The sequence below is a fragment of the Chaetura pelagica genome, unplaced genomic scaffold, assembly GCF_000747805.2.
Source record: "Chaetura pelagica isolate M959 unplaced genomic scaffold, ChaPel_1.0 scaffold531, whole genome shotgun sequence".
Lineage (NCBI taxonomy): Eukaryota > Metazoa > Chordata > Aves > Apodiformes > Apodidae > Chaetura > Chaetura pelagica.
In genome coordinates this window covers 4009474-4035580 of record NW_009952362.1, presented here as the reverse complement: position 1 = coordinate 4035580, position 26107 = coordinate 4009474, and the positions used below count along the sequence as shown (strand labels likewise).

General features: G+C 42.4%; 2 protein-coding genes across 2 annotated transcripts in view; one reads left to right on the top strand and one right to left on the bottom strand.

Annotated features, from left to right (window-relative positions):
- The window catches only part of NRAP (nebulin-related anchoring protein), a 50277-nt gene extending 41055 nt beyond the window's left edge, over positions 1–9222 (top strand). Inside the window, exons 35-42 of the mRNA XM_010007919.1 lie at positions 1597–1908; positions 3523–3627; positions 4310–4408; positions 4525–4629; positions 6165–6272; positions 6917–7228; positions 7476–7628; positions 8802–9222. Of these exons, the coding sequence (XP_010006221.1) occupies positions 1597–1908; positions 3523–3627; positions 4310–4408; positions 4525–4629; positions 6165–6272; positions 6917–7228; positions 7476–7628; positions 8802–8903 (1296 nt within the window). The 3' untranslated portion in view covers positions 8904–9222. The remainder of the gene's footprint in view (positions 1–1596; positions 1909–3522; positions 3628–4309; positions 4409–4524; positions 4630–6164; positions 6273–6916; positions 7229–7475; positions 7629–8801) is intronic.
- Positions 9223–10539: 1317 nt separating this feature from the next.
- Positions 10540–24447, bottom strand: HABP2 (hyaluronan binding protein 2). The gene is made up of 13 exons (XM_010007936.1): positions 24427–24447; positions 23697–23733; positions 18685–18813; positions 17466–17576; positions 16899–17015; positions 16388–16507; positions 15238–15409; positions 14701–14795; positions 14344–14572; positions 13385–13527; positions 12908–13042; positions 11263–11408; positions 10540–10713 (listed from the first exon to the last, which is right to left on the bottom strand). Exons 1-13 carry the CDS (start codon positions 24445–24447, stop codon positions 10540–10542), a joined length of 1629 nt encoding a protein of 542 aa, XP_010006238.1.
- Positions 24448–26107: the final 1660 nt, after the last annotated feature.

The window sequence follows — 26107 nt, the reverse complement described above, 5'->3', positions numbered from 1 at the left end:
AAAGCAGATTTTACTGAATTAAAGCAACTCCATAACCATGTGAGACAAGTGTGAGACAGAATATATTACTTACGAATGAGATTCTTTGTGTGAATTAAAAAAAAAAGAAAATAGAAGAGGGGAAGAATCACTGCTCATTGGGACCCAAGCTTGGTTAAACATCTTCCAGTGGGAAATAGCTACTGTACTAAAGTATTTGCAGACAGACAAATCAGAGGTATTCTGCTCCCATCCAGGCTTTCAGTTCCTCATATTATAAAGCACCCACTAATTCTGTGCACCCTGCTTTGAGCTGACTTTTGAAAGCACTTAGTTATCCTGAATTGAAATTAAGTCAGAAGAATCTCTGCTTTGAGTCTCTGAAAATCAGGAGCTGCCTGTCTGGTTAGGAAGGGAAAATTTGTGGAGGGTCCCGTAAATACATAGCCCCTTAATATCTGAAATAGAGGAAACAATTCTTCTTGCCCTTAAAAATATCCCCTCATTTGGATTGTTGTTTGCAAGACACTCAGAAATGGTGGTATCCATTTCTCAGAAAGCCTCAGTTCATCCCTTCCTCACAAGAAATGTAATAATTTCTAGAAAAAAATGGCAAGCTAAATTTAGTTTTTTTAAAAAATCTTAATTTTTTTCTAATATTTAGTTGCATATTTTTTATCTAATGAGATAAAATATGAATATTTTCATGTGTATTTGTTTTACGAAGCAACTTTATCTAGCTGTGATTTATAATGTATACTTAACCATATTTTGCAGAGTGCTTTTGGTTACAGCTTCAGATCTGCTCTAAAGCGTACAAGTCCATAATAGAATTACATCCACTTACAACAGATCTGAATTTGGCCCTTCATCTTGGAAGCACTTTATAAACATTAGCTACTGTAATTTAATCCCCACAACTCTCTTGTGTGGTAGATAAGTGTTATTATCCCATTTCAACTACATTATGAACTCTTCAGGGCCCAGGCCTTCCCTTTAAAGTTCCAAGCACCCTGTTGATGCTGTATAAATAATCATTATCATCATCATCATCACTATTTCACAGAGAGGATAAATGCAAGATCATAGGGAGAGTCATAGTCCCAGCTAAGATGAGTATGAGGGGTTGCCAGTGCTTATTCTTGTGCTCAGACCACCATCTTAGGCTTCTCAACATAGTTATTGATCCAGGAAAACGGAATTTACTCTTTAAAATATCTGGGTGGCATTTGCAAATCTGAAGGGTACAGAGTGCATGATGCTTCTCTTTTGTATAAACTTTTTTCTTCTGTCTTTTGTTTGTTTCCCTTATGTTCTCATTCCAAAACATGGGAATGAAATTCCATGAGAGATAATAAAAGTACATGATCTGAGGTTAAAAATGATTAATGCTCTGGGCATATTCAGAGAATGTATTGAGATGTGCTTAACTTTAATATTTCAGCTACTAGTGATATTTAAATTTGAGAGCAATGAGGGATTCAAACAGTTGCTTTCTAGTGCTGCACACCTTGCCTGTTTCTACAGACAGCATAGATGTGACTTACCCTAAATTAGTTAGCTAGCCAGTCTAAGTATGGCACTTTTTCACTTCTACCTTTTTTTTTTAATTTTTAGTACCAATATAAACACAACTTTGTGATGGAGAGAGGAAAGCACATTGGTGCCAGAAGTGTTCAGGATGATACCAGGTTGCTGCATTGCTTGCATGCTGCCAAATTACAGAGTGAACAGGAGTATAAGAGGGGATCCCAAGAAGTGTGGTCTCAGTACCATCTGCCCATGGACATGGTGAATCTTGTCCATGCCAGGAAAGCCCAGACCTTAGCAAGTGATCAAGATTACAGAAAAAGGCTCCATGAATTTACAGCAGTGCCAGAAGACATGAAGATGAAGTGGGCCAAAAGAGCCCACATGCTACAGAGTGAGGTAAAGTGTTTCCTTCTGTTAACAGCAAATTTAATTCAGCAATAGCAAAGCTTTGAGTGACTGGCACTAATTGCATGTTGACACTGGGCAGTGTTTTTAGAAGGCCATTTGGAAACTGCTGTATGTGTAGCTCATGGCAATTAAAGTTCAGACAAACTTTGATGACAGAAATGATGGAATCTGTGTGTGTCACATGCATGCTCTCTTTGCCTTAGCTTGTACAGGCACAAGCCATTGTCTGTGTGTGCTTTCAAGCAGATATGGGTATGGAGTGCATGTACAAAGCCGCATGGATGCATGTAGCTGTATTTTGACAATTTAGGGTTCAGTGTCAATAGCTGCTCTGTAGCAGGAAGCTCTTGTTGGGTGTTTTTTTATTTTGTAAGAAAAGACTGAATGATTCAGCAAGGAAATGAAAAATGTTCAGAAAGTTATGCTGACTGTTTATAGGTCTTTAGAGAGCTGGACTTTATTGTGAGACAATATTTGTTTGATTTAGTCGGATTCCATGAGCAGATATTAACAGTTATTCCAGCTATGAAAGTCAGAGTGGCAATCTGGAGAGCTAGTATCCTTCTTTCCTACTACTTGCTGTCTGGTGTTCCAAATGTACCCTTCATTGCCAGAACTTTTTTTTGGGATATACTTGGGATGGCACAGAAGCTGTTGTTAAATGCAGTTCTTTACCTTTCCAACTCCCATTCCTGCCTTATCCTTTAGCAGCCAACAGCTGGCATGCAGGTAGTTAGATCTAGATAGGCATGATTTTTTACTCTTTACTGATGTGCGATGATGCCTCGCATGATAGGAAAGTGGCATTTCCAGGGACTTATTCCTTAGACACCAACAGCATGTTACTTCAGGTCTTGCCTACAAAAGGGCAGGATAAGAAATGGGTAAGAACCTCAGCACTTGGCTCTTTGCCTTTCGACCTCAGGAATCCAGAGAAAGTGAAGATGGTTTTATCTGATTACCCCCCTTATCTAGTAAGAGTAATGTACACAGTGCTTGAGCTTGCTTGCCATTATGTCCTTATATGCATATAGGGAAAACAAAATAAACACAAAAAAACCTGAAAAAAATGGATGATTGGATTAAATTCAAACAGCCACTGTCACTCTCAAGGAGAAGTGTGAATTGCTGGGACTGGGGTTACTTTACTGGCTTTCACTTTTTCTGGGGTCTGCCTTGTTTTCTTTACTGGATTAGGAGGTAGAGCAAGCCTTTCATGTGAGTTAAGAAAGAGTAATGTGTGCTTCTAGAAATGGGGTTAATGAGGAAGCAAGCACCAGATAAAATAATTAGTATTCATTACTTGAACTCACCTCAGAAAATTATTTCAAAAGGGGTTCTTTTACACCCAGTACAAACAGGTTATTACTTACTGCTTTGAGTCGTACTAATTCACTCGTGGGGCCTTCTCTTGTAACTTGCATATGATACATTATTTAATTCCTAGTGGAATGAACAAATGCAAACAGTTTGGCTTTACGATGTGATATGTGCATGGCAAATGAAAAACCTCAAAATGTTAATATGAATCAGGGAGTCTTTTTAAAAACCATAATAGCTGTGGATACAAAACTGATAGCTAACGATTTTCATTTTTAACAGCATCGCTATAAATCAGACCTGAACTTCATGAAAGGAGTTGGTTGGATGGCTCTGAAATCTCCACAGATAGAAAGTGTAAAGAAGGCTGGAGAGCTCATCAGTGAGGTAACTGATAAATCTTTCATGAGATAGCACGTCTGTAGGAATTGTTTACCATCAAGGCTCCTCGTTACATGACACTTACGAATGTAGCTTATCATTTCCTTTTGATGTGGGAGCCTGTTTATACAAGGTGTAAGTTACCAAGAAGCAGTATGGGAGATGCAAGTCCACTGTGTGACACCTGCTGAATATTTTCCATTCCAAATGAAACACAAGAGTATAAACAAAATATGTAGCAATAAATAAATGCAGTAAACTCCATTATGAAATTCTAAGCAGGTGGTTATGGAAGTGATACAGAAAGATACAGCATTGACAACCACACTGAAGGGGCACTTTCCAGCTCAGTATCACGCATTAATGGAGAAAAATTATGAGCTGTCAGAAGTGTAGTGTTTGAGAGCTTTTTGCATGTAAATTTTCAGTGGGAAATCCTTGCACACATACCAAAAAAAAAGTAGTTTGGTGCCTGGGCACCACAGCAATGAAACTGCAGCATCCCCATTCCCTAGCTGAAAGAGACGAAAGCAGAACAGTATGTTTTTAAAACCGTAGCTTCAGAAATGTGGCTTTTATGTTTTACTCCAGTTATCACACACTTGGAATTGTGATAGATCACTTACAGAAACACCCTGTGGTTTTCTTTTCTCCTTTGTTTGTTTTTGTTGCCTCCTCTCCCTCTCAGATAAAGTACCGCCAGAAGCCAGAAAGTTTGAAGTTCACTGCTGTGGTTGACTCTCTGGATTTGCTCCATGCTAAAACCAGCTACCTCCAGTGCAGTGATGTAGGTTTCATTTTATGACAAGTGATCTTGTCTTTTGTTGTACTGTAATGCTCTGAAGACTTGATCTCGCCATGACTTCCAGTATCAGTTGCATTCACTGACTTTTGACTCCACAGAGACTATACAAGGCTGGAGACTCCGAGGCCAGGCACAGGTACACCCTGCCTCCTGATCATCCTGATTTTATCCGAGCCCGCCAGAATGCACTTCAAATCAGTGATGTAAGTAAGCCTTTTCCTTTGAGGACTTGACTTGGGAATTGTCATCAAGGAGAGCAAACTTGCCTGGGAATGAAAAACTTTAATCTGTATGTAGAAGCCAGGTTCTCTGAGCCTGACCAGAACTGAAGAAGCCAGAGCCTGGGCACAGCCAGAACTTTGCTGGGCTTGGGCTGGAGCAATTAGGAAAAGTGTGTTGATTTTTCCTTTGAGAATGTGTTCTGCTGTCTAGGCTATAATTAAGGAGTTCAGTCTTTCTGTGTAGGTATGGTTAGTTACAGATTTAAATCTTTTTACTTATGTTTGGATCAGGGAGAAGGGAAAATCCTCTTTCCTTGTCTATATAATCTAGCTTACTGAAACTGCAACACTGTTGAACTGAGAAGAGTTGTCACCAATCTGGATCCAAATGAATCAGTGAGAGGAACTGGTTTAAAGGGATTTTGTTTCCATATTATCCCAGAGACCCTCAGTCTATTCCTGATCTACTTTTCCCTGATGAAATAGCTGTTGTCTTTAACTGTAGGGTCAGAGTGACCTTAGTTTGTAAGAATCTTTGAGTTCCTTGTTAGGTCATAGGTGAAGGAAACAAACAGGATTTACATTCTTTAAAGTGACAGAAGAAAAGGTGAAAAGGCAAGGGGGTGATTGTACTCAAATGAAAGGCTAGCCCTAGACCTGTTAGCAGTGTGGACAGTAATGCTTACATTCCTTCTACCCAGGCTGTCTTCCAGGATTTCTGGCATCTCAGTTTACCTTCAAGCTAAGCACCACCTAGCACTAAATTCACAAATGAAACAGAAGAATAAAAAAGTGAAGTGGATTTTTCTGCTTGTTCTCATATGATTACAAACCTCAGAAAGGATTAAGCAAATACTTAGAGAAACCAAATTAATAAACCCAGAAAGGGACAGTCAAAAGTGTCAGCTAAGAGACCATGGTTGTTTAACAGGAGCTGCAGATTGGAAGCTATTTTTTAAAAGCTACTAATGGAAGAAGAACCAAATCTAGAGTGATTTCTCTTCAAGATGTACATGCACTTCACATCCTTAAAGTCATATTAAATATGTTAGAACTGGCTGTTATTCTGCATGAGTTAATGAAGCCACATGTGGCTGGGGATAAAGACAGGGATCATTTGAAAAGCTTGAAATAACTGGTATTGAAATTATGATGCCATGAAACCCAAGACACTGCAAGTGGGTGCATCAAAAGAGAGAATAAGGGCAATATCAATGCAATATTGATGTGACTGATGCATCACAGTTTCTAACAGAAATTAAATCACATCAAAACCAACTACATTCAAGTACAAAAGGAAACCCTGGTGGCACTTTTCAGATGAGGCATTTTATCATTATGGTGAGTAGAAAAGAAGTTGAAGTGCTATAGAGCTGGATCAAAACCTTGGAGATGGTACTGATGACTCTTGATACAAATAAGCTCAGTAGGATAAAACATTTATTATTGCAGTTATGGGACTGCATTTAAGAAACTGCAGGGGGAATTACTCTTTTGTTCTTTTCTTTTCAACACAGAAATTGTATAGAACATCTTGGGAACAGACAAGGGCATCTGGCTGTGATTTTAGGATTGACGCCATCCCATTCCAGACAGCAAAGGCTTCAAGGGAGATCGCCAGTGATGTAAGAATTGTTCTGTTTCAAGCACTTTCCAACCCTCTTCCCATGACACCCCCACCCTGTAAAAATGGGTGAATTCTGACATAAGTGGACCTTGTTCTGGTTTGGCAAAATTGGTGACCCAGTGAAACCAAATGCCAGTTAAGTGCAAAGATTTATAACTAAAGGGTCCCATTAATAATGTCCAATAACAGGCGATTCTGTTTCACTTCTAAGAGTAATTCTTGGGAAGGATGAATATTATAATGTAGTTAAATAAAACAGGTACTTGGCTATGAATAGTTAAAGTGTGGTCTAGAATAAAGTGGGTCATCTTTGAACACAGAAGACCGCAGTTGTCAAGAAAGCTGAAGATGGAGGAGCTTCCTTTCTTGAGCTGTGTATTTGTTGCTCTCAGGTGCACCCATAAGAGCAAAAAAAAAGACCTGTGATTGCTTTTGAGAATATTTTGGGCTCCCTAAGTCTTTCCACTCTTTAAAAAGAAAATAGCACAAAGGGCATTCTTGTAAAGTGTCTTGTTAGATTATGAGATATATTGTGCACTACAGGAAGCCTTATTGATAACTAGGTGAGGGTAAGTTATTTCATAACAGAATTTGAAGGTAATCTGCATATGAAAATGAGATTTTCCTCTTCCCTGTCTGCAGTACAAATACAGAGAAGCCTTTCTGAGAGACAGAGGCCAGCAGATTGGATTCCTCAGTGCAAATGATGATCCCAAAATCAGGCATGTTCTCAGAGTGGGGAAACTCCAGAGTGACAACCAATACAGGAGTGGATATGCCCAAAACATGGCACAGTTCCACAGTCACCTCAACCAGCCGGGATTCCTCCATGCCAGGAGAAGCCAGCAGCTCGCAAGCAGTGTTAACTACAGGCAGCCTTTGCACCACTACACTTGTGAGCCTGAGCATCTAAATGTGAAGCATGCAAAGCAGGCCTACGAGCTGCAGAGTGATGTAAGTATACTAAATGATACTGTCCCTCCCAGAGCCAGGAGCTGTCTGTGGCAACGTGCTTTGCAGACCTTACCTCTCAACAAAATCACATTATTGAAAGAACTACAGTCTGTTTGCTGAAAAGGAACAATTTGTTTATTACTGACCCTGTTGCTCTATGTATGTCCTTTCTTGAATAGCAAGAGAGTCTATTTGTTTTGATTAGAGCCAAGCAAAATAGACACTGGTGTATGCTTCATTCTCTCAGGTGAAATACAAGGCTGACTTGAACTGGCTCAGAGGCATTGGCTGGACTCCCCCAGGTTCTTACAAAGTTGAAATGGCAAGAAGAGCTGCTGAGTTGGCATACCTTCGGGAAATGGGGCTGCAGAGTGCTTCTGCTCTGTATGGACCAGCAGTTGTAAGTAGAGTAAACCAATCTCACAAATCCCAACACCTCTGCTCTCTAGAAGACAGGCAGGTACCTGTCCTGTTTAATGCTTTTGAATCTTCTCTGAAGTCTACAGTTCTCTCCGTTATTTGAACATAATATATACATTAATTTGAAGGAACCTCTTAGGAAAGGTAAGCATTTTCAGGGCTGAGGAATTCCTATAGAGTGTAGGAAGTTCTGTGGGATAGGATTTGCTTTTACTGTGGGATGTGTTTGTTTCCCTCACCTTGTGGATATTGTCAAATCTCCAAGCATTCTGGTACCTCCATGGAAAACAGAAGTAGAGGTGGAAGGGATGCCCTGTCCAACTCTTCTTTTCGTAATTGCAGCAAGACAGACACATCTGTGTTGCCATGTAATCTCCACTGGCAACTCTATTGACAGGCCGAGTGTAGACTGCTAAGGGCACGATGTGTGCTGTGGGAGGCTCACCCATACTCAGGAAGGCTTTTTGCAAATGGGGAATTCTCCAGCCTCCTCCATCTCTGTCCAGCCCAAGATGCAAGAAATTACAAGATGGGATCTTCCTGGTTTTCCATCTCCCTGCCTCCACGGGGGTGACTCCCAGTCTACAGTGTCTCAGCACAAGAGCCCAAAAGTCCACACAGAGACTTTGTAGACCCTACAGTTAGAAAGCACTAAGTTACAATAATGAAAAAGTTCTTCACTTTAAATACTTGTTTTGTTTAAGATTTGAATTTGGCCACAAGTCAAACAGTAAGCCAGCCCAAGAGAAACAGGACAAATTCATTATTTACATTCCCATCTGAAAAGTTGCTCAAGAAATAAATTATAACTGTGGTCAAGGAATGCAGGCAGTGGGGACTGTGGGCGATGTCTTCTTAAGTTCTGTATATGATAATGATCTGATGGTCCCAGGAAAATCCATAGATATGTAATCCAATTAGAAATTAGGTCTTGACCACATTGCATCCACTGATCTGTGCAATTCTAACCTACATGGATGCCTCCATTTGTTGTACTTTTCCACTGTAAAAATTTGCTTATTGCAGAGCAGTGATTCGGATTTTGCTCATTTGTTTGCCAGCTGAGGCAATTTTTATATATAAAAATATCTGTATAGAGTAATTGTTAAAACCTCCTCCTGTCCTCACAATTTGCTTGGGTTTGATTTTACAGAACCAACTGGAGATGGAAGGATCCAAGCAAGTCACAGTCAACCCTGATGCTTCAGAAATTCTGCAATTCAAGAGAAGGAAAATGCACCTGTATCAGAAGTAAACAGAAACATGACATAACACAAACAGGTTTTCATCTCATATGGCAAATCCTATAGTTTTTCCAGTTTTCTGGGGAGGACAATAAATGCAATCTAATAACATTTTGTTTTTAAAAGCAAACTAGACATTGCACTTTATAACATCTTTCTATTTTTGTGTGGATAGGTTATCACTTTATGTGTTATAGATTCTGTATTTAAAGCTGTAAATGAAATTAGTACTAGGTGACTGGCAGGCTCAGCTTTCCACTACAGATGAATGAACTTGATTGGTAGAATATAAAATAATTTGTATTGAATAAATCATATTAATCTTATTCCATACTTGCAATCTTTGGAGATTTTTGTTTCTGGATTATTTGCACCATCGACCTAAGAGAATACAAGAACAGGATTTGTGTGACTTAACAGATGAACAAGAGAAAGGACAATGAAAGCAAAGTTAGCATTGACTAAGGCCATGTTTTTTAGCAGACATCAGAGAATTTGTCCTTGGTGTTAACACAATGTATTCAAATAATATTTAGTTCTTCAGTCTTTTTCAACTCTTCCAGAGCAAAAAGTATTCTTTTTTTAGAAATTACTGCAATAGGGGTAGCTATTGATAGATTAGGTAGCTGCTTAGACAAGATTGTATACACTGGAATCCAGATGAAGGAAACATTACTACTTAAACAAATTGAGTGTTCACAAATGTCTATTATTTATATCTTGATTTAATACCAATTCCCTGCTTTCAAATTTCTGTATAGGGTTGCAGAATCTTTGGACAAAAAATACACAATTCCACTTGCAAGACTTGTGAAAATACAAGAATTATCCAATACATTTAGTCCCATTTTTAAATGGGGATTTTCTTACCCTCTAGGCCTCACTGATATGAACTGAAGCTGAGCACATACATACCACTGTAGATCTATAGTGTAATAAATAATTACTCTCTAATCAGGAATAAAGTGGATAATTCTAATACTCAGTCTGTTGATTTGTATTGTGTTTTGTTTTGTTTTCAATCTGGAATGCATCACTGATGGAATTTATGGTTATTTGTCCTACAGAAGTGCCTTTAAAAATAGTTTTTCCCTGATCCTCCCTTCTCAGATTATTCCATTGACCTCAGTCTTGCAAACATAGGCACACAATGAATGTTATTTATGTGGAAAAGGGCACTGGCTTTAGGAGCACAGGCCAATAGCTTTGAGGTGTCAGGGTCCAACAAGTACAGAGAAAACACCTTAGCCAGGGGTATGAGGGGAAAATGAAAGGGTGGCAGCAGCTGAGTCTGCAAGATTTTCAGGGCTTTAAAAGCAAAACTGGAAACATTGGCAACTGTGGCTCTGATTGATTTGGGGAAGAACTGTAATTGCTTTGCCTTCTGATCTGTTTTGCCTACAAAATGTGGCCTTTTTTCAAGGCCCCCAACAGGAAAACTGTCCCTGGCATCCTAGCCTCTAAGGCTAGGATGAAAACAGGCTTGCAAAATAGCTCTAAGGCTGTTTTCAAAATGATTATGAAAGACAACACTTGTAGGCCAGGAGGAAATATCAATAACATTTTTGGTTAAGAGGAGGTATTTTGGGAAATGATAGAAAGAAGCAAGTATCTCAGACTTACCATTTGTTGTTCCAAAGCTGCATCCTAATGAAGTGATCTTGACTCAGATCGAATTTTAGATTCAATCCAACTGATGAATGTTGTCACCTGGGTATAAACTCCTGGCTTGCTTAACCCACACCCATCACCCCAGCTCACAAGGCCATACACGTAAAAGGAACCATTTTCTACACAAGTTAGTGGGCCTCCAGAGTCTCCCTGATGAGAAAAATCACACATGTTCAAAGTATGAAGTAAAACTTTAACCAAAATAAGAATTCTCCTCTCCCATCATAAGACTTTAAAGCTGTAATGATGGTTTTCTCCTATCCGGTGTATCATCAAATGCTGCTCAGGGCCTGAGTAGGCTTGCAGTTCTGGAACCAGGTCAGAAAGATAAAGATATGATCCTTGGGATGAAGGAAAACTCTTGGTCTCTCCTACATCCCTCTAAATAGCAGAAGCCATAATAAAATTGAGAGAATAAAAGACAAGTTTTCAGGCTATTGTGACAAACCACTTCAGAAGCCAAACTTGCCAGGCTGGTGTCTACCTTCCACAGATCTGCCTGTGGCTGACAGTAACAACATTAGCTCTAGGGATACACATCTCAAACAGTATTAAGAGAGGTAGTGGCTGCTGAAATGCACCAATGGGAGAAACCAACAGGTACATGTGCAGCCCCCTGCCAAAGTTATTACTCTGCACAGCCCAACTATTTACACACACAAAAAAAATTATCATTCAAATACCAAAAAAGCAACAAACCTGACAAGAATCAGCTCTGGGTCTCTGAAGACTTCCTGCACAAAACATACTGTTGTCCAGCATGTGTTCATATGCTCTGGGAGCACTGCATGTCTTCTGAGAAATCAGCTTGACACTGGCATCTAACAGGCCACGGGATAGGTCATCTATGGGATGTGAACCAAAAAAAAAATGGAGTCACTTTCCTCCCAATCCTGTAACATGTCTTTGTTCAGAATACAAGCTTCTTTGCCATTTGGATGGGAAGGGGAAAGATCAGGGGAATGCTTGGGCTAGCCTAGGAAGAAAAGAAGTATCTGTCTGGAATGATAAGGGTTAGAGTTGGAGCCCGGAAGCTTCACTCAGGACACCAAGTTGTTGCCTGAATAAAAGCAAAGCCAAGTGTTCAGAATTTGTCTCCGCTTGGCTCTACCCGTGTAATCCTGCTTCTCAAAGGTGCTGGATGTCAGCAGCTCCCATGGATCCCAGTGGGACTTGGAGCTGCTCAGCACTTCTCGGTCTGGTGCCATTAGATGTTTTAACTGGCAAGCTAATGAAACAGATGAAAACTGAAAATCATACAATATTTAAGAGCAATGATTAATTACAGTGAATCTAAAGACATAACTTGACATCTAAAGGCAATAGCCAGAATTTCAAAGCACTACATCTGTAGATAATTAAAGGTGGTTTATAAGTTTGGTTCTGCTTGAGTTTCAGGAAATATTCCATTTCTGCAGTGATTTCCTGAAATGCTAATAATAGCTCTGCTCAAAGAAGGAGCCATCTAGTTTGAACACGTACAGGGTACTTGATATTCTTTCTTGGGGAAAGAGAAAAATTTCCCCATACCCTTTTTAAGAGAGACTTTTTATTTGGGACTTTTAAAAACGTCCGTTTAATTCTGTTGGTGCATTCTGATCAAATGAACACACTTGTCTCTTGTGGACTTCAAGGAGAATTACATCAGAAGGGAAAATTTGGTCCTATGTATCGCATGAGGCTGTATCAGTCACAAAGCACTAGGACACCTACTGCAGCCTCAATGACACATTTTCCTTCCTCTGCTTTACAGCAACACATCAATCAGAACATGAGAAAATGCATTTTTCAGAAAATTGCCATTATCTTTTTTTTAAGCATAGTAATTTCTCCCCTTAGGATTTACTACAGGCAAGAAAGGTTTTGGACAGAGCTGGTTGAACTTGAAAGGCTTTGGATTTTTTATTTTTCAGTGCATCGAAAGATCCAGATGCTGCTTCTGAAAACCTTCATCTGACCCAATGGGCTGGAAAACCGTGTGAAAGTTCCAGTCTGTCCTGAAACACATCAACTATACAATAGCCTTTTTCTTGATACCTTCTTGCTTCTATCTCTGACTTCAGATGAAACCATGACATGGTGAGTCAGATGGCAAGCAAAAAAACCCAACAAAAAACGTCAGGGATTTTTTTCAGAACTCTGAAGGGTTTGGTTGGCCAAGCAGTTGGAGATTTCTGCTAATGATTAATTTCCATGGCAGGGTTTAGCCACCCTTAGTATTGCATTCCATGTCATGGTTTCACTAAATGCCTATGTCCACATATGGATCTGGTAATTACTGCTGAAAGTACCAGCCTACCTTGCCAAGGAAAGACCCACCAAAACCCACCCAGCCCATAAATACCTGACTCAGTCATGCCCCATCCAGAAATGAAGCAGTCAGTCCCACCAGGAAAGGAGAAGTTAGGCAGACATGCTGTTTTCACAAACTTTGTTTCCACTGCACAGTGACCATCAACTGGCTTCAATTTAAGTAGTGCTGGAGAGAGGATTAAGAACAGAAAGTATTAGTGGCTGATTTTAGTCCCCAGGCACCAGTATCAGTCTGTGATCCAACCCTCTGCAAAGCTGTGCATACCTGAAGTGCTATTTCCACTACATGCAGGACCTGCTCCCAGTTTTTTTTTACCTCCCCCTGCCAGTGACTTCTGCCTGTCCATCACAATTCACATCCCAAAGATCCAAATGTGTATAATCTACAGTTTGACCTAATTATTTCCAGAATATATCTCTAAAAGGAATTTTACATTGACTTCAGTTGGAGAGAGATGCTTCAAACAACTGAGGCTGGAGATGAACCACATGAATAAAAGGGATTTACCAATATCATTGTGTGGGACACCATCCTTCTCTCTGTATTTGTGATGTACGATAATCTTCTCCACATCAAATATTTGCTCTTGACGCTCTCTCCTCTGGAGATCTTGCTTTCCAAGGGCTACTTGGAGATTTTCTGCTGGTTCTCTGGGAAAAAAAAAAAAAAGCAAATTTCATGCACACATTGTCTATCAGTGGTGGTGAAAGTCTCAGGAAGTGAAGATATTGTTTCCTCTTGTAGAGCCTGGCCAGAAGATTTCCTAGGATCATTATAGGAGGGCTTAGCTGAGAAGTGGTGGTGTTGGACATGTGCTCTTAACTCATTGTGGTCATAAAATATAATGATTTAAAGCTTCATGAATACAGTTTGCATTTTGGTGCACAGTAGCAGTGTGTACCCAGTCTAGTACTGTGGCTGAGATAGTGAGCAATGGGAGTACAATTGCTTGCTGTTGTCTGGGCACACTTAAAATCATGCTGGAATGCCCTCCAGTGTGTAATTTACTAATTTCCAATTTCCAAGGATACTGGTTTCCAACCTGTTCAACAAAAATGTTGAAGGAAATGTCATATTCTAGGCTAGCTGGCACATAAACAATTGAAAATGAAAAGCATATTTTGGCTGTTCTAGAGAGCTTATTATGATGCAATATGTGATGTTGCTTTTGGTATCCCAATATCCCCTCTGTTTTTTATGGAGTCCTCCTTTTGCACATTACAAAACTTTGTTGCAAGTCACACAAAGATTTCAGCTCATTTTTGGTAAGTAGGGGATAAATTTAATTTGTCATTCTAGGAATTACCAATTTTAAGTATATCTTCATGTTCATTTTTTTCACATTGCCTTTCAATTTGATTCCCAGCAATTGTTTGGATTGCAAAAAAAATGGATTCTAAACTGCCTTTAGAAAATATCCTGATTTTTATATGTTTATCTACCCTAGGCAGAGGACAGGCACCTACTCAATGCAGTGTGCAGCAGTAAGAACCCAGCATGCTTTAATTAGCACTCCACCACAGAAATGTGTGCTCCTCTTGGAAGTCTTCATCTGCAGAGATGCCATCCAGGGATGTTTGCCAGCTGTAGTCTTAGCTCCACCATAGATCCTCTTGAGTGTCCTTTGAACTTCAGGCTGTCCACATGTTGTGAATACATCTGTTGGGCTGTCTGTTGGCCACGAGCTCTCTTCAGCTGTATTGGAAGAGACAGCAGATGTATAATGCAGGGATAATATCAGACTGGAGGAGTTAAATAACAGCAGGTACCTGCTGCTCTGGACCACCTCCACGCTGCGAAATAGCTCACTTCTAATTCCTTACCTGTTCTTGAGCAGGCTGAAACATCACAGAAGTCCCATTCCACTTTGTGATCTTTTCTGATGTAGCACCAGGGTTTTTCATCCTCATCAGGATTCCTGAAGGGGACAGTTGACAACATCAGCCAACAGGAACGAGGAAATCTCCTTGAAACCAGCAAAGGAGCTGAGGATGAAAATGAGCATTGGAAAGCAGCCTCATGCTCCCATATGAGAGCCAAATTTCCAAAGACATTCTTTCATAAGATCTGACAAAGAACACGCCTGAGATAAGGGAGTGGGGATTCTACCATTTTACTATCCCCATCACTATCTTAACCCTGAGGAAAATGAGGGGCTGATTCAAGGAAATGAGGGCTGAGAGCCTCACATCAGAACTTTGTCCTAGGGAATCCATCTTTAACACCCTGGTATTTTAAAGACAGGCAGTGCCTAGAAAGTTGTGGGATCTTAATACCATCAGTTTAACAAACTTGTGAGAAGTTTGTCCTTGGTGCTTTCTTTGATATAGAGCTCTACTGTTGCTTCTTCAAAATATTACCTGCAGAAATTATGTTCACCAATGCCATAAGAGTCAGCATCCTCCATAAAGGCATTAATAGGGTAGTTCAAGAGAATGTGGGAATTCCAGTGCAGGCAGGTCTTGCCATTTGCTGCTTGGTTCACTCTTCCTCTGTACATAGAGGAGTCTTCTTCATAACAATCATCCAGTCCTACAGGAAGACAATGCTGATATGAAAATGGCTTTTGTGCTGTTCCTTGCCCCCTTCCTTCCCTTCCTTGCTTATGCTCATTTTATGGAGAATCAGAATGACCTACTGGGTCATGTAATGATATCCCTTAACCTACTTAGGCCAGAAAAAAGAGTAATGTCCCAACATCTGTCCAACAGGAAGCTTGATTGACTTCAAAGACCTGAAACCTCTTTGCATGGTAAAGACCTAATGGATAAGAGGTGTCTTAATGCCAAAGCAGAATCTCTCTGTCAGTGGTCTGGGCAAGAAATGGAATCAGCAGGATTAAGCAGAAGTGGGCACAGAGCTGCTATTGTGGTAGGGCAATGGATGTGCCAAAAGGGAGGTTGTGGGTTGTGAACCTCACCTGTAGGCAAAGTGGAGGAAAAAATCGCTTGCAATGTGGAACAGATGGTGGTACACGGAGTTTGAAGAGCAATCAACTATTAGAAGAGAAAGAAACAAACCCTTCTCCTTGGAAACGTGTTGGGGTGTGCTGCCCATGGTGATGCTGCAGAGGCTCTCCACACAGGCTGGGGTAATCCCATGCCCTTGGCCACCCATTCATGTGTCAGTGGTTGTCCCGCAGCCTGGGGAGCCACAAGGAACCGGAGATGACTCTTCACTACATTAGTTTTTGTGTATTGATGGAAAACCTGATGTTCCTTCTTCATAGGACACGTGAAACTGGTGGGACACATGTACTCACTCATTATGTATCAGAGGGACCTTGTTGAAGCACACTTAGATAACATTGCTGTGGGAATGGTTTTGAGCCCTTTTGCTGATGGTGGCTGCAGAAGTCAGCCTCTTCCTCCCACATTATCTCCAAAAAGGCTGGTGCCCTGGCTGCAGTCAGGTACTTGATGGTATCAATTGGTCTGACTGCAGGGTGAAGCCAGCCCTTGGATGTCTGGAAGCCTCACCCCTTCCCTCTCCCCTGGATCTGGGACGTACCAATCTCACAGAATCTCCCTGTGAAAGGTTCGGGGCACTCGCAGGTGAATTTCGATCTGACTCTGTGCCGTATGCAGGTACCTCCGTTTTTGCAAGGGTTTGGTCTGCACGGGGAGGATGCTATGAACACAGAAAACACAGAACAACCTTGTGACTCTGCTGGACTCTATACAGCCACTATCATGTTTGAGGGAAACAGGGAAGAGCTCCCACTTAGCCTGGTGACCTCAAGTTCTTATGAACTTTTGAAAAACACTTAATACTAGAGGTTTCACCAGGGAGTGAACCACCACCCTGTAAATCAAGCATAACTCCTCACTGACCAGCCCAACAGATGTGACCACAACAGACTCAGGCTGGATGACTAAGGCAGGGCCATCCTCTGTGGCTGGCTGCACATGACATCCCACTGCTGACCACCTGTGGTAAGGTGACATGGTCTTGCCATCCCCACTGCAATTCACTCAGTGCCCCACTAAGCAGGAACCTTTTCTCATGGGGCTGTGCTCACCTTTTTGGCAGTCGGGTGTCTTGTAGGGATGGTTGCAGCTGCACTGAGAATAAGGTGGGGTTAATGTAATCAGGCAGTCTCCCCTGTGGCACCTCTTCTCCAAACACATGTCCTTCACTGTGGAAAACAGAGACATGAGGTACCTTATCAGTGTTCATGTGTGCACAAGAGCTGTGCCCTTGCAGGGATCATGGGAAGACAGGCACACTCTTCACATTCTGAGGAAGCTTTCATCTGTCCGGCGTGACTTGGGAATTCCCTCCTTCTTTACATTATCTATGGAAATAAATCTGCAGGACTAACAAGCAGCTCGCTGCTGCCCTCCTGGCAGGAGATACAGGAGTGCTTTCTGCACTCCTAAAGTCTCTTTTACTGGATGCCACTTTAGACAGCCTTTGGTCTGGACAAGGAGCTAAGTGTGAGACCTATGAATATGACTGTGATGGGCTGTCAAAACCCTCACGCCAGCAAACAGGGGATTTATAAAGCCCTGTGTTTGTTTCCATTGACAGACCTGTAACACTGATTGCCTAAATAAGGAGTGTAAGTAAGTAGAAGGGCAATTACCTTTCTCACACGTAGTCCCGGCATAAGGCTTGGGGCAGAGACAGCTGAAGGTTCTTCCTCTGTTTTCACACCTACCATTGTTCCTGCAGGGGTTGGAGGAGCATGGGTCTGCTAGGGTAAGGATTGAGATCTTTAGGTTAGCTTTCAGCTTTTCCACCTCCATCACCTGTTTTTTCTTCTCACTTTTTCTTCCTACAGAGAGCTGCCTGCCTGGCTACAGCGTCCCGTGTAACATGTATCCCATTAGCTCATTGGCCACTAGAGCAGGTATGAATTGCTGCAGGGACAGCTTGTGGCTTTGGGTCTGGAGCTCCTCAGCTCCCTTTGCCATGTCTACAATAGAGGTGTAGCTGGGCAAGTCCTTTCATTTGCTTAGGGCTAGATTTGCCCCTATGGCAGTAGCAGAAACAAGTGTCTTAAGAGCCAGAGCTGGCCCTGGGCAGCTGCCTTCATGCACTTTGCATGGAAGGGCCTGGATCTGGCACTGTCATGCTTGCAACATGGCAGTAAAGGTCCCCTGGACAAGCCACCTGCCACCATCACACTGTACCCTGGGTAGCTGTTGTTGCAAGGGAGCAGAAGCCTTCTGAAAGTCCCTTGAGTGCTACTCCTTGCACCACATTCAGACTCTTCACTCCAGGCTGCTGGCAGAAGCTGGTGTTGGGGACCATCACATGGCAGCTCTGCTTTCTTTGTACCAGAGGATAAGCCAGGGGATATTATAGGCAACTTCATTGTCTCTCCTATTGTGTGCCCCTGAGCAATCTCAGGAACCCTTTCCTGCTCTCCAGAAGTTTAGGAAAACAGGAAAAGAAAAAACCCTGCAACTGAGGGGGAAAAAAAAAAAGGAAACATGAAACAACAAAAAAAGGAAACCTGCTCTATATTCAGTTTCCAGCATAAATACAGAACATATATCCCATGAAAACAGCAATTATATCTTACAATGTCTATAGACAAATAAGCCTGTGCTTTTTTGTAGTAGCAATCAGAAATGTTCTGCATGATCAGAATCCATCCTGTGAAACCTGGAGATAAAACACAGGCTCCTTACAAGAGAAATACAAAGGAGAACACTGCAAACAATCCTCCTAACTCATCCCTTTGATGAAGGCATTTCGAGAGCAGACTGGCAGCCCAGGCCTGCCACACTCACACTGCCAGCGCTGGGTTGGGATTTCACCCCTTCCTTGCCCCCCTTCCCACCTCTTGGAGGTACCTTTTCTGGTATCACTGTAGCCAAAATACTCCTCAAACCAGTCAGGGTCCTCTGAGGTCTGCTGCTGGAGGGAGGGGTCCTGCTCCAGCTGTGGGAGCTCATCATAGTACTCATATTCATCAGCCTCATCTGCAGGGAGAGGTGAGAAGAAGGTGGAAGAGAAAAGGAATTAAAACTGTTAGAAGAAGAAAAGATAAGAAATAAGTTATTCCCTGGGATGGGCAGCCTTCTTCTCCTTCAGCAGTTTTGGGATGTCAGTGAATCTAAAGCTGCCATCATCTGGAGGGCCAAAGGTGCTGCTCAGCTCATCCTTGGTGTGGGCAGAGCTGACGCAGCTCCCATCACAGCCACCCCTGAGAGTGGCTGGTCCCAGCTCTGCCCTCACTGCTGGTCCCAAAGGGCACCAGGGCCCTGGCTGCTCTGCCAGCTCCTGCAGTGACAGGCAGGACATCCCTGCAGGGACACGGTGGGGGCTCCACAGGCACAGACACCAGAGCCAGGGGAGATACTGATGGCTGTTGCCAGCACAGTGAAGAAAGGGGATGTAGATTCCTACAGGAAGGGGTTTCCTTAGCCCAGCTGCCGTGAAGGTGGGCATCACTCTGCTGCAGCAGGGGGCAAAGCTGAGGGGACACAGAAACGCATTTCCATGGAAATGGTAGGGGAGCCAGGGCATGAGACACCTGCACCCCTCTGAGGCTCTCAGTCCATGAAACTCCTGTGAGGGAGCAAGGGTCAGAGCAGCAGACAAGAGCTGGGAAGTCTGTCCTTGCTCCAGCAGATCCCGCACCAGGCGGTGCCGGCAGGACCCGCGGCTCCTGGCAGCTCCCGCACAGGTAGGGCTGCTGCTGGGGAGGCAAAGACAAGCTGTGGTAATGAGCAAAGCTAAGCAGCCTACAGACACATTTTAAAAAGCTCTCCCCCAGGGCCGGGCCGATGGCCCCATGGATAAAGCTCTGCCTTGAACTGATTATCGACTGTATTATCTTAGTTTTCTCTCCTCATTCATTCACTTGCAGCCTTTATCTTTATTCTTTCTTTGTTTCTGGGGAAAAAAAAAAATAATAAAAAAATTCCACTTTTGTATGATGAGTGTTTTATATTCCATCTTAAAATAGAACTGTCTTTTTTTCTTCTTCTATTTTTTTTTTTTTCCTACATGCCAACTCTCGCTTCTCACCAAAAAGGAGGAAAGTTTCACCTCATTTATTGCTATGTCAAGTCAAGACTCCTTTTCCTCAGCTCATTATTTCCACAGGAGCTGAGTCTCGACAGTGTGCAAGTGTTGCAGAAGTGTGTGCCTTGCTGAGGAACAGAAGGATCTCACTGGAAGATAAGGACATTGTCTACAGTGAACAAAATTAAATTTAATGTGATGTAGTTAAGAAAGGAAAACAAAAAAAGAGGGTTTTGCCTGAAATGCAGCCTGCAAGCTCACTTTGTTGGAAGGGAGAATTTTGCAAGAGGATTTGAGTTTGAAGGAATTGTCTGAAGGAGTCTGATTTTTTTCCCCCTGTTTGTTTTCAAAATCTTAGTGGGGAATGTTGGCTTTTATTCCACCGATGCTTTAAAGAGTATTCTGAGGGCTGGGGCAGCCTTTTTATGGAAAAATATACCTGTTAAAAGTTATAAAGGTTGAACAGGGGAGTTATGGCTGCCAAAAGCATCCTGCAGACATGCCCAGCCTGCTTTACAGAGGCTGGTGAAGGCTCTCCTGAGTAGAGACAGAAAAAACAAATGCTCCAAGTGAGCTCAAGCAACTAAATGGTTATAGAAATGTCTACCGTGATTTTTAAACCAACTGCTCAGTGTTAAAAAATGACAGTACTGTCACTTCATTTTGTTACACTGGCATTATTTCCTGCCAATGGATTAATCCCTTTTTAACAACATCTATGAAATTACTTGCTAACCCATTAAGAACTATTTAAAATGCATTTCTACTGTAAAACTCAGTTGGCCAAGATGCAATTCCATTTTGCAGGACTTCTCCTTCTGGAAGCTCTATGAGGTTGAGGAGCCAAACCCCCTGATTGCACCAACACGGCTGGTGACCCCTGGGCAGGTTTTGGGACAGGCTAATGCACACCTGAGGCCAGATTTGTACCTGGCAGCAGGTGACCATGGCTGAGGTTGAGCACGTGGCACTGAGCAAGCCCCTCATGGGCTGGCAATTACTACTAAGTAAAAATTTACGACTATGCCATGGAGTTCAGGGTGCATGAGAAAAGGGCTCAGAAAATATCACTAACCTTTTTGGCTACCCTGCCCACCTCCCATGTGAATAGTGGGAGTTGGGAAGCTGAGCTGCCTGGCCAGGAGACTAGTCAAAGTGATGTGAGATTACAGCTGATCTGAGAAATCACCAGTGTCCCTGCTTGCTTCATCACCATCCCTCCTTATAAAACTGAAAAAAGAAATGGCTTCTTTGGGTCTTGTGAGTGATGCCTCCCATCTCCCAGCTACTCCATGTACCCCCCTGCCACACAAAGCAGCAGAAAATAATAAACAGAAGACCCTGATTTGGGTACATGACATCAAACTAAAAGATGTCTTATTTCTCATTGCTTCTACACTAAAAAACTATTTGGGTTCTACATCTCTTATTTAAGAAGTGCTCCCATTCAAATTTTTTAATTATTCATAACAAGCCATAGGTTTGGTAAAGCAAAAACAACACTTTTTTTTTTTTTTTTTTAATCTGAGCACATAATTATTGCACAAAGTCTGATACACTGTTTGTTTTAAATTATTACTAAATTAGAGTGTTCATTCTTTCTAAGTGCTGAAAAACTTAACATGCCTAAAAAAAGCAGTGATCTGACATTTGTCACTGAATGTGACTATTACATGAAGTTAAATTAGACATCCTGCATGCAAATTTTCAAAGAACAACTTTCCTATGTGTAGTACAAAAAAAATCCCCCCATAATTGATAGGCAGAGATTGACTTTTAAAGCTCCAAATCAGCTTTGAGGTCTGGGTGATCTTTTAAACTGCTCAAACTTTCATCTGCAGTTTTTCACATTGTCAAGAGCTGCCAATCAAGTGATGGATTTCTGATCAATATGCCCTTGTTCATTAGCTTACACAGGCTCTCTGCTATGGAGAGAACAGACATCTCGACGCTGGCAGTCACACTGTTTTCAAAACCTTCTCTGGATCAAGTCATGACTAATGTTCTGAGTGGGAAAGTGATGCATTAGGATGCCATTGAGTGACCTGAATTGCAAGGTAACTTTGTTGGACTGCAGTTGTCAAGATGAATGATGTGCAATGTTAAAGCCTATTGCCAACACACATCAAGAGCACCAGAAAGTACCCAGCATTTATTCCAGCTCTCTGAACCTCTGGGGATTGACTGAAATCTGGCCTAATTCAAGCAGGATAAGTTTTCCTGCCACCTTTCTAAATACTTTTTGTCTCCAGCTCGGAGAATAATGTAGTGTTGTTTTTATGAGGCTGAAATCCTGACTGCATTTTAAATAATGAGATGCCCCCAGTTTAATTCTGCAGAGATGAGACCTCATGGTATTTCCTCCGTGCAGGCTGTGGCTGGAAGTAGCTGCAGCTTCAGAAGAAAATTGAGAAAGAAGTGAGAGCAGCTAACAACAAAGCCACCAAGCCTTTCAAACAGTTTTTGTGGCTGTTACTTAAAAGCAGTTTTACAGCACCTTGTCCTCTGAGGGATGAGTGCTAGGTGAAAGCAGATTATGATTGCACAGACAGTGGAGGAACAGAGGTAAGGACCAGAAAGCATAAAGAAATTAATTAAGAAATTGTGAAAGGTCCATCACTGAAAAGCAAGTCAGCTGTTTTGCACAACATTTGTGCATAAAGTCCAAAACCAGCTACATGTCTCTGTGGCCAAATACTTGCAGAAGATAAATACTGAGCTTAGGTGCACAAATGTTTGGATATTTGTTTCCCACACACATCTTCTTAGAAGAGCAACACTGACTTGGGCAAGAAGCAGTGCTGAATGAGCTACAAGGCTGATGGACTTGCAGGTTTGACCTGACAGCCAAACGGCACTGGAATTACCTGGAACATGGCTTAACAATGAGTGCATAGTAAAAGCCACAGTATTTTTTGCAGGAAAAGGAGAAAAATTAATGTCACACTTTGTTAGCTATAAATTATAAATTCAGATCTAAGAGCCACTGCAATCAAGAAAAGGAAGCTTGGGTTTTACATGCAAAAATACTAAACTAAGCAATAAAAGCATAATTCTCTACAGAGTCCAAGTGGGCTGCAAAAGCTTGTACAAATCCTCACACAATATCTACAGAGCCTCACACAACATTCATCACAGCTTTTCTCTTATCAACATCTTAATACTATGTCACCTTCAATCATTTTTTACTTGCATGAGCTTGTAAACACTTCTGAAACCTTTTTACACTTCAGAGAAAACCTTGCAGAAATAAGTTCCACAGTTAATTTAGTGCTGCAAGGGAAAGTTAGCCTGCATTTATTTGCCCTTCAATCTGCATGCACAGAGAGGCTCTTTGCTTCTCCTTTTGCCAGGTTTGCATCCCAGCACCATGACTTTTCCTCCAGCCTGTGACTCACTGTGTCACCCATGGATGCCCAAAGATGTGTTGAGCACAACAGGCCACAGAGTGGCAGAAAAGTCCTGACTTGGAACTAAGATGAAGTTGCATATGCAGTCAAGGAGAACCCTGTGATCACTTGCAAATTGGTCCCACTGCTGCCCATTTTTTGGGGGGTCCCATGTGCCAAACTGGTTCTGGCTGGATCCTGGTGCAGTGCTGACTCCTGTACTGACAGGAAACATGTGTGAAAGTCTGAAAGTGCTCACTGTATTACACATCCAAAGTCAAACAGAGTTTCTAGTTGATCACAGGCCTTATTTTAAGCTGAACAAATCTGTGCATGAAGTTACTCAAATCCAGCACTGGGTACTAGCAAAGGCTCTTGATGGACCAGGTCAGCAGCCTTTCAGTTTTGCATGCAGAAGTTAAAATGAAGAAATGGGAACCACTTACCATCCAGCAGGTGACCCAGGAAGAAGAAACTGGAAGCCTGCATGAAACAAAAAAGCACAGAGAGTCAGTTTCTGAGGAACAAAAGTCAGCATGGAGCTTGATTTTAAGGCATGAAGTTTCTGTTTGCCCCAGTGCTGAACATCCAGATTAGCTCATTACCCACTTTGGAGTTCACTGGACTGGATTTTAAAGGCTCTCTCAAAAGATTATCCAAATGTCTTTAAAAGCCTACTGCTCCCAAAAACCTGTGTGGGTGCTCTGGTTTTTCTGAGCACCAGACAAAGCTGCAGGGCTGGTGTGCTTAAGAAAGACCTGTCCTGAGGGAGTTAAATTGCTTCTTTGCTTATTAAATGATGGTGCACTGATTACTGACTACTCTGGGGTATGGACAGAGGCCACAGCCCAGCTGGCTGCTGAAGCTGGAGGCTGGGACATCCTCAGGCAGGGCAGAAGGAGGTCAAGCAGTGCAATGCAGCCTGGGAGCCTGTGCCTGGTGGGGCCAGTGGGATCCAGACCTCTGAGCTGGAATGCTGTCAACAACCTTTCGATGGAGGAGAACATTTCTGGCACTTCTCATGAGGAAATGCCATGTGTCCGACCTCTGACGTGGGGCTCCAGCCTTTCCTGCTTGGCTCATGATCAAGGGCAAGCAACAAAAAAGATCAGAAGAAGGAAAACAGCTCTGGGCCTTTGAAGAGCATGAGTGAGGTTGGTCTGAAAGGAGACACACCGACTCCACATCAGGACACATGCCTCAAGTGACGATTTAGAGCTTCTTGCTCTAAATCCCAGCTGTGGGCAGGATTACCTGCCTTTGACAAGAATATGCATGCTCATAGTGGGTGTAAAAAAGGAGAATTGGAGCCACTGTTCTTCATCCCTAACATGATTTGTAAGAAGAAAATGTATTTTCAAACAATCTAACACACTTGATAAAGACAGCATGCATACACATGCACTCACACACAGTTATTACTTGCACCTACACATTGCTGCAGATACATTAACTGTTTATATAGGTAAACCCATTATACAGGTAAACACTCTATAGAAGAAAGACACTCCCAGCTGACACTGGCTGTGGCTAAGAACAAATTAATCAAAAGCAATTAAAAAGAAACAGGGAAAAAAACAACCCTCAGAATTCAAATTTGTGAGTATTACCTAAAATATATAAATGAGGTTTTGCTGCAGGCACACTTGTGTCCCTCTTGTGTTTGAGGCAGGGAGAACAGACACTCCAGCTCTCCCCTTCCCACTGACTTTAATGAGAGTGATGTCTCCTGAACCACTCACTGCTTTCCAGGTGCACTTCATTGAGCCACACACATGTGATTAAATAAATCTGTTGCAGCTGGAAAGACACACACTCACACAATTGCCCCTCCTGAATGAGTGCAGAGATGAGGGTAAATGAGAAGACTGTAAAAGCTCTGCCCTTGGTGTATGTTTCTTGAGTGCAGGTATAGGGTTTGTCAGATCCTTTGCCAGGCCCCAATGGAGACAGAATAAAGAAAACATCTAATTACTCCACTTACAATTAGTGGTAGAGTTCGTCCATAAACACCAATCAAAACAAACCCTGCAAGTGTACTCCTTTCTTTTGGAGGAATAGATGAAAGAAAGAACAAGGAAGCATGCATGGGAGCAGGATGAAGCAAGAAATATTTCAGCTCCCTCCCCGGCTCTTCGCCATGCCCCGATGTGCTGTATTCCTGGTGGGGTTGGAAAGAGCTGGGGGGAGGGTTTTGACTTCAGCAAGGTTGCTAAACCTTTCCTGGGGCAGCCCTGGGCACCACATGGGTATGCCAGAGGGTTTCAGTCCATGAAGAGTGAAGTGGGGGATATGACTGCATCGTGCTCTTCTGTGCCTCAGTTTCCCCCAGCTGTAAAGAAGAGATGATACTCTCTGAACACCCGAGGGGATGGCTCAGATACCAAGAAAAGAAGAAAGATGAGAGACCTAACTCTTTGCTAGACTACTTTCCTTTCCCGTTTACGCACCTAGCCCTCCTGCCTGAGCACTCCTCCACGGGCAGAGCTGACTGCAAAAGGGCAGATTCTCCAAAATCCCTTTGGTGCAACAGTAGAGCCACAGAGGACAAATCTGAGGCAGAGCTGACCTCTTGGTGTTGGAGACTTCTCTGTCCTCAGGTCCACTGGAACATGTGCCACAACAAGCCTGTTTTGAATCATTTTCAACCCTGCACAGGGGCAAATCTTAGCTGTTTTGGTTCCCTGCACAAAGCTTTCCATGCTGTGGGGCAGCAGAGAAGGCACAAGTGCTCATCTCCTTCCTCCTGCCTTGTCCTTTCCCCTGTGCCATCAGCGGCTGCGGGAGGGGGGATGCAGGATGGAAGGTGCAGGAGGGGGCTGCAGGGGGGGGGTACGGGAGGGGGCTGCAGGGTCGG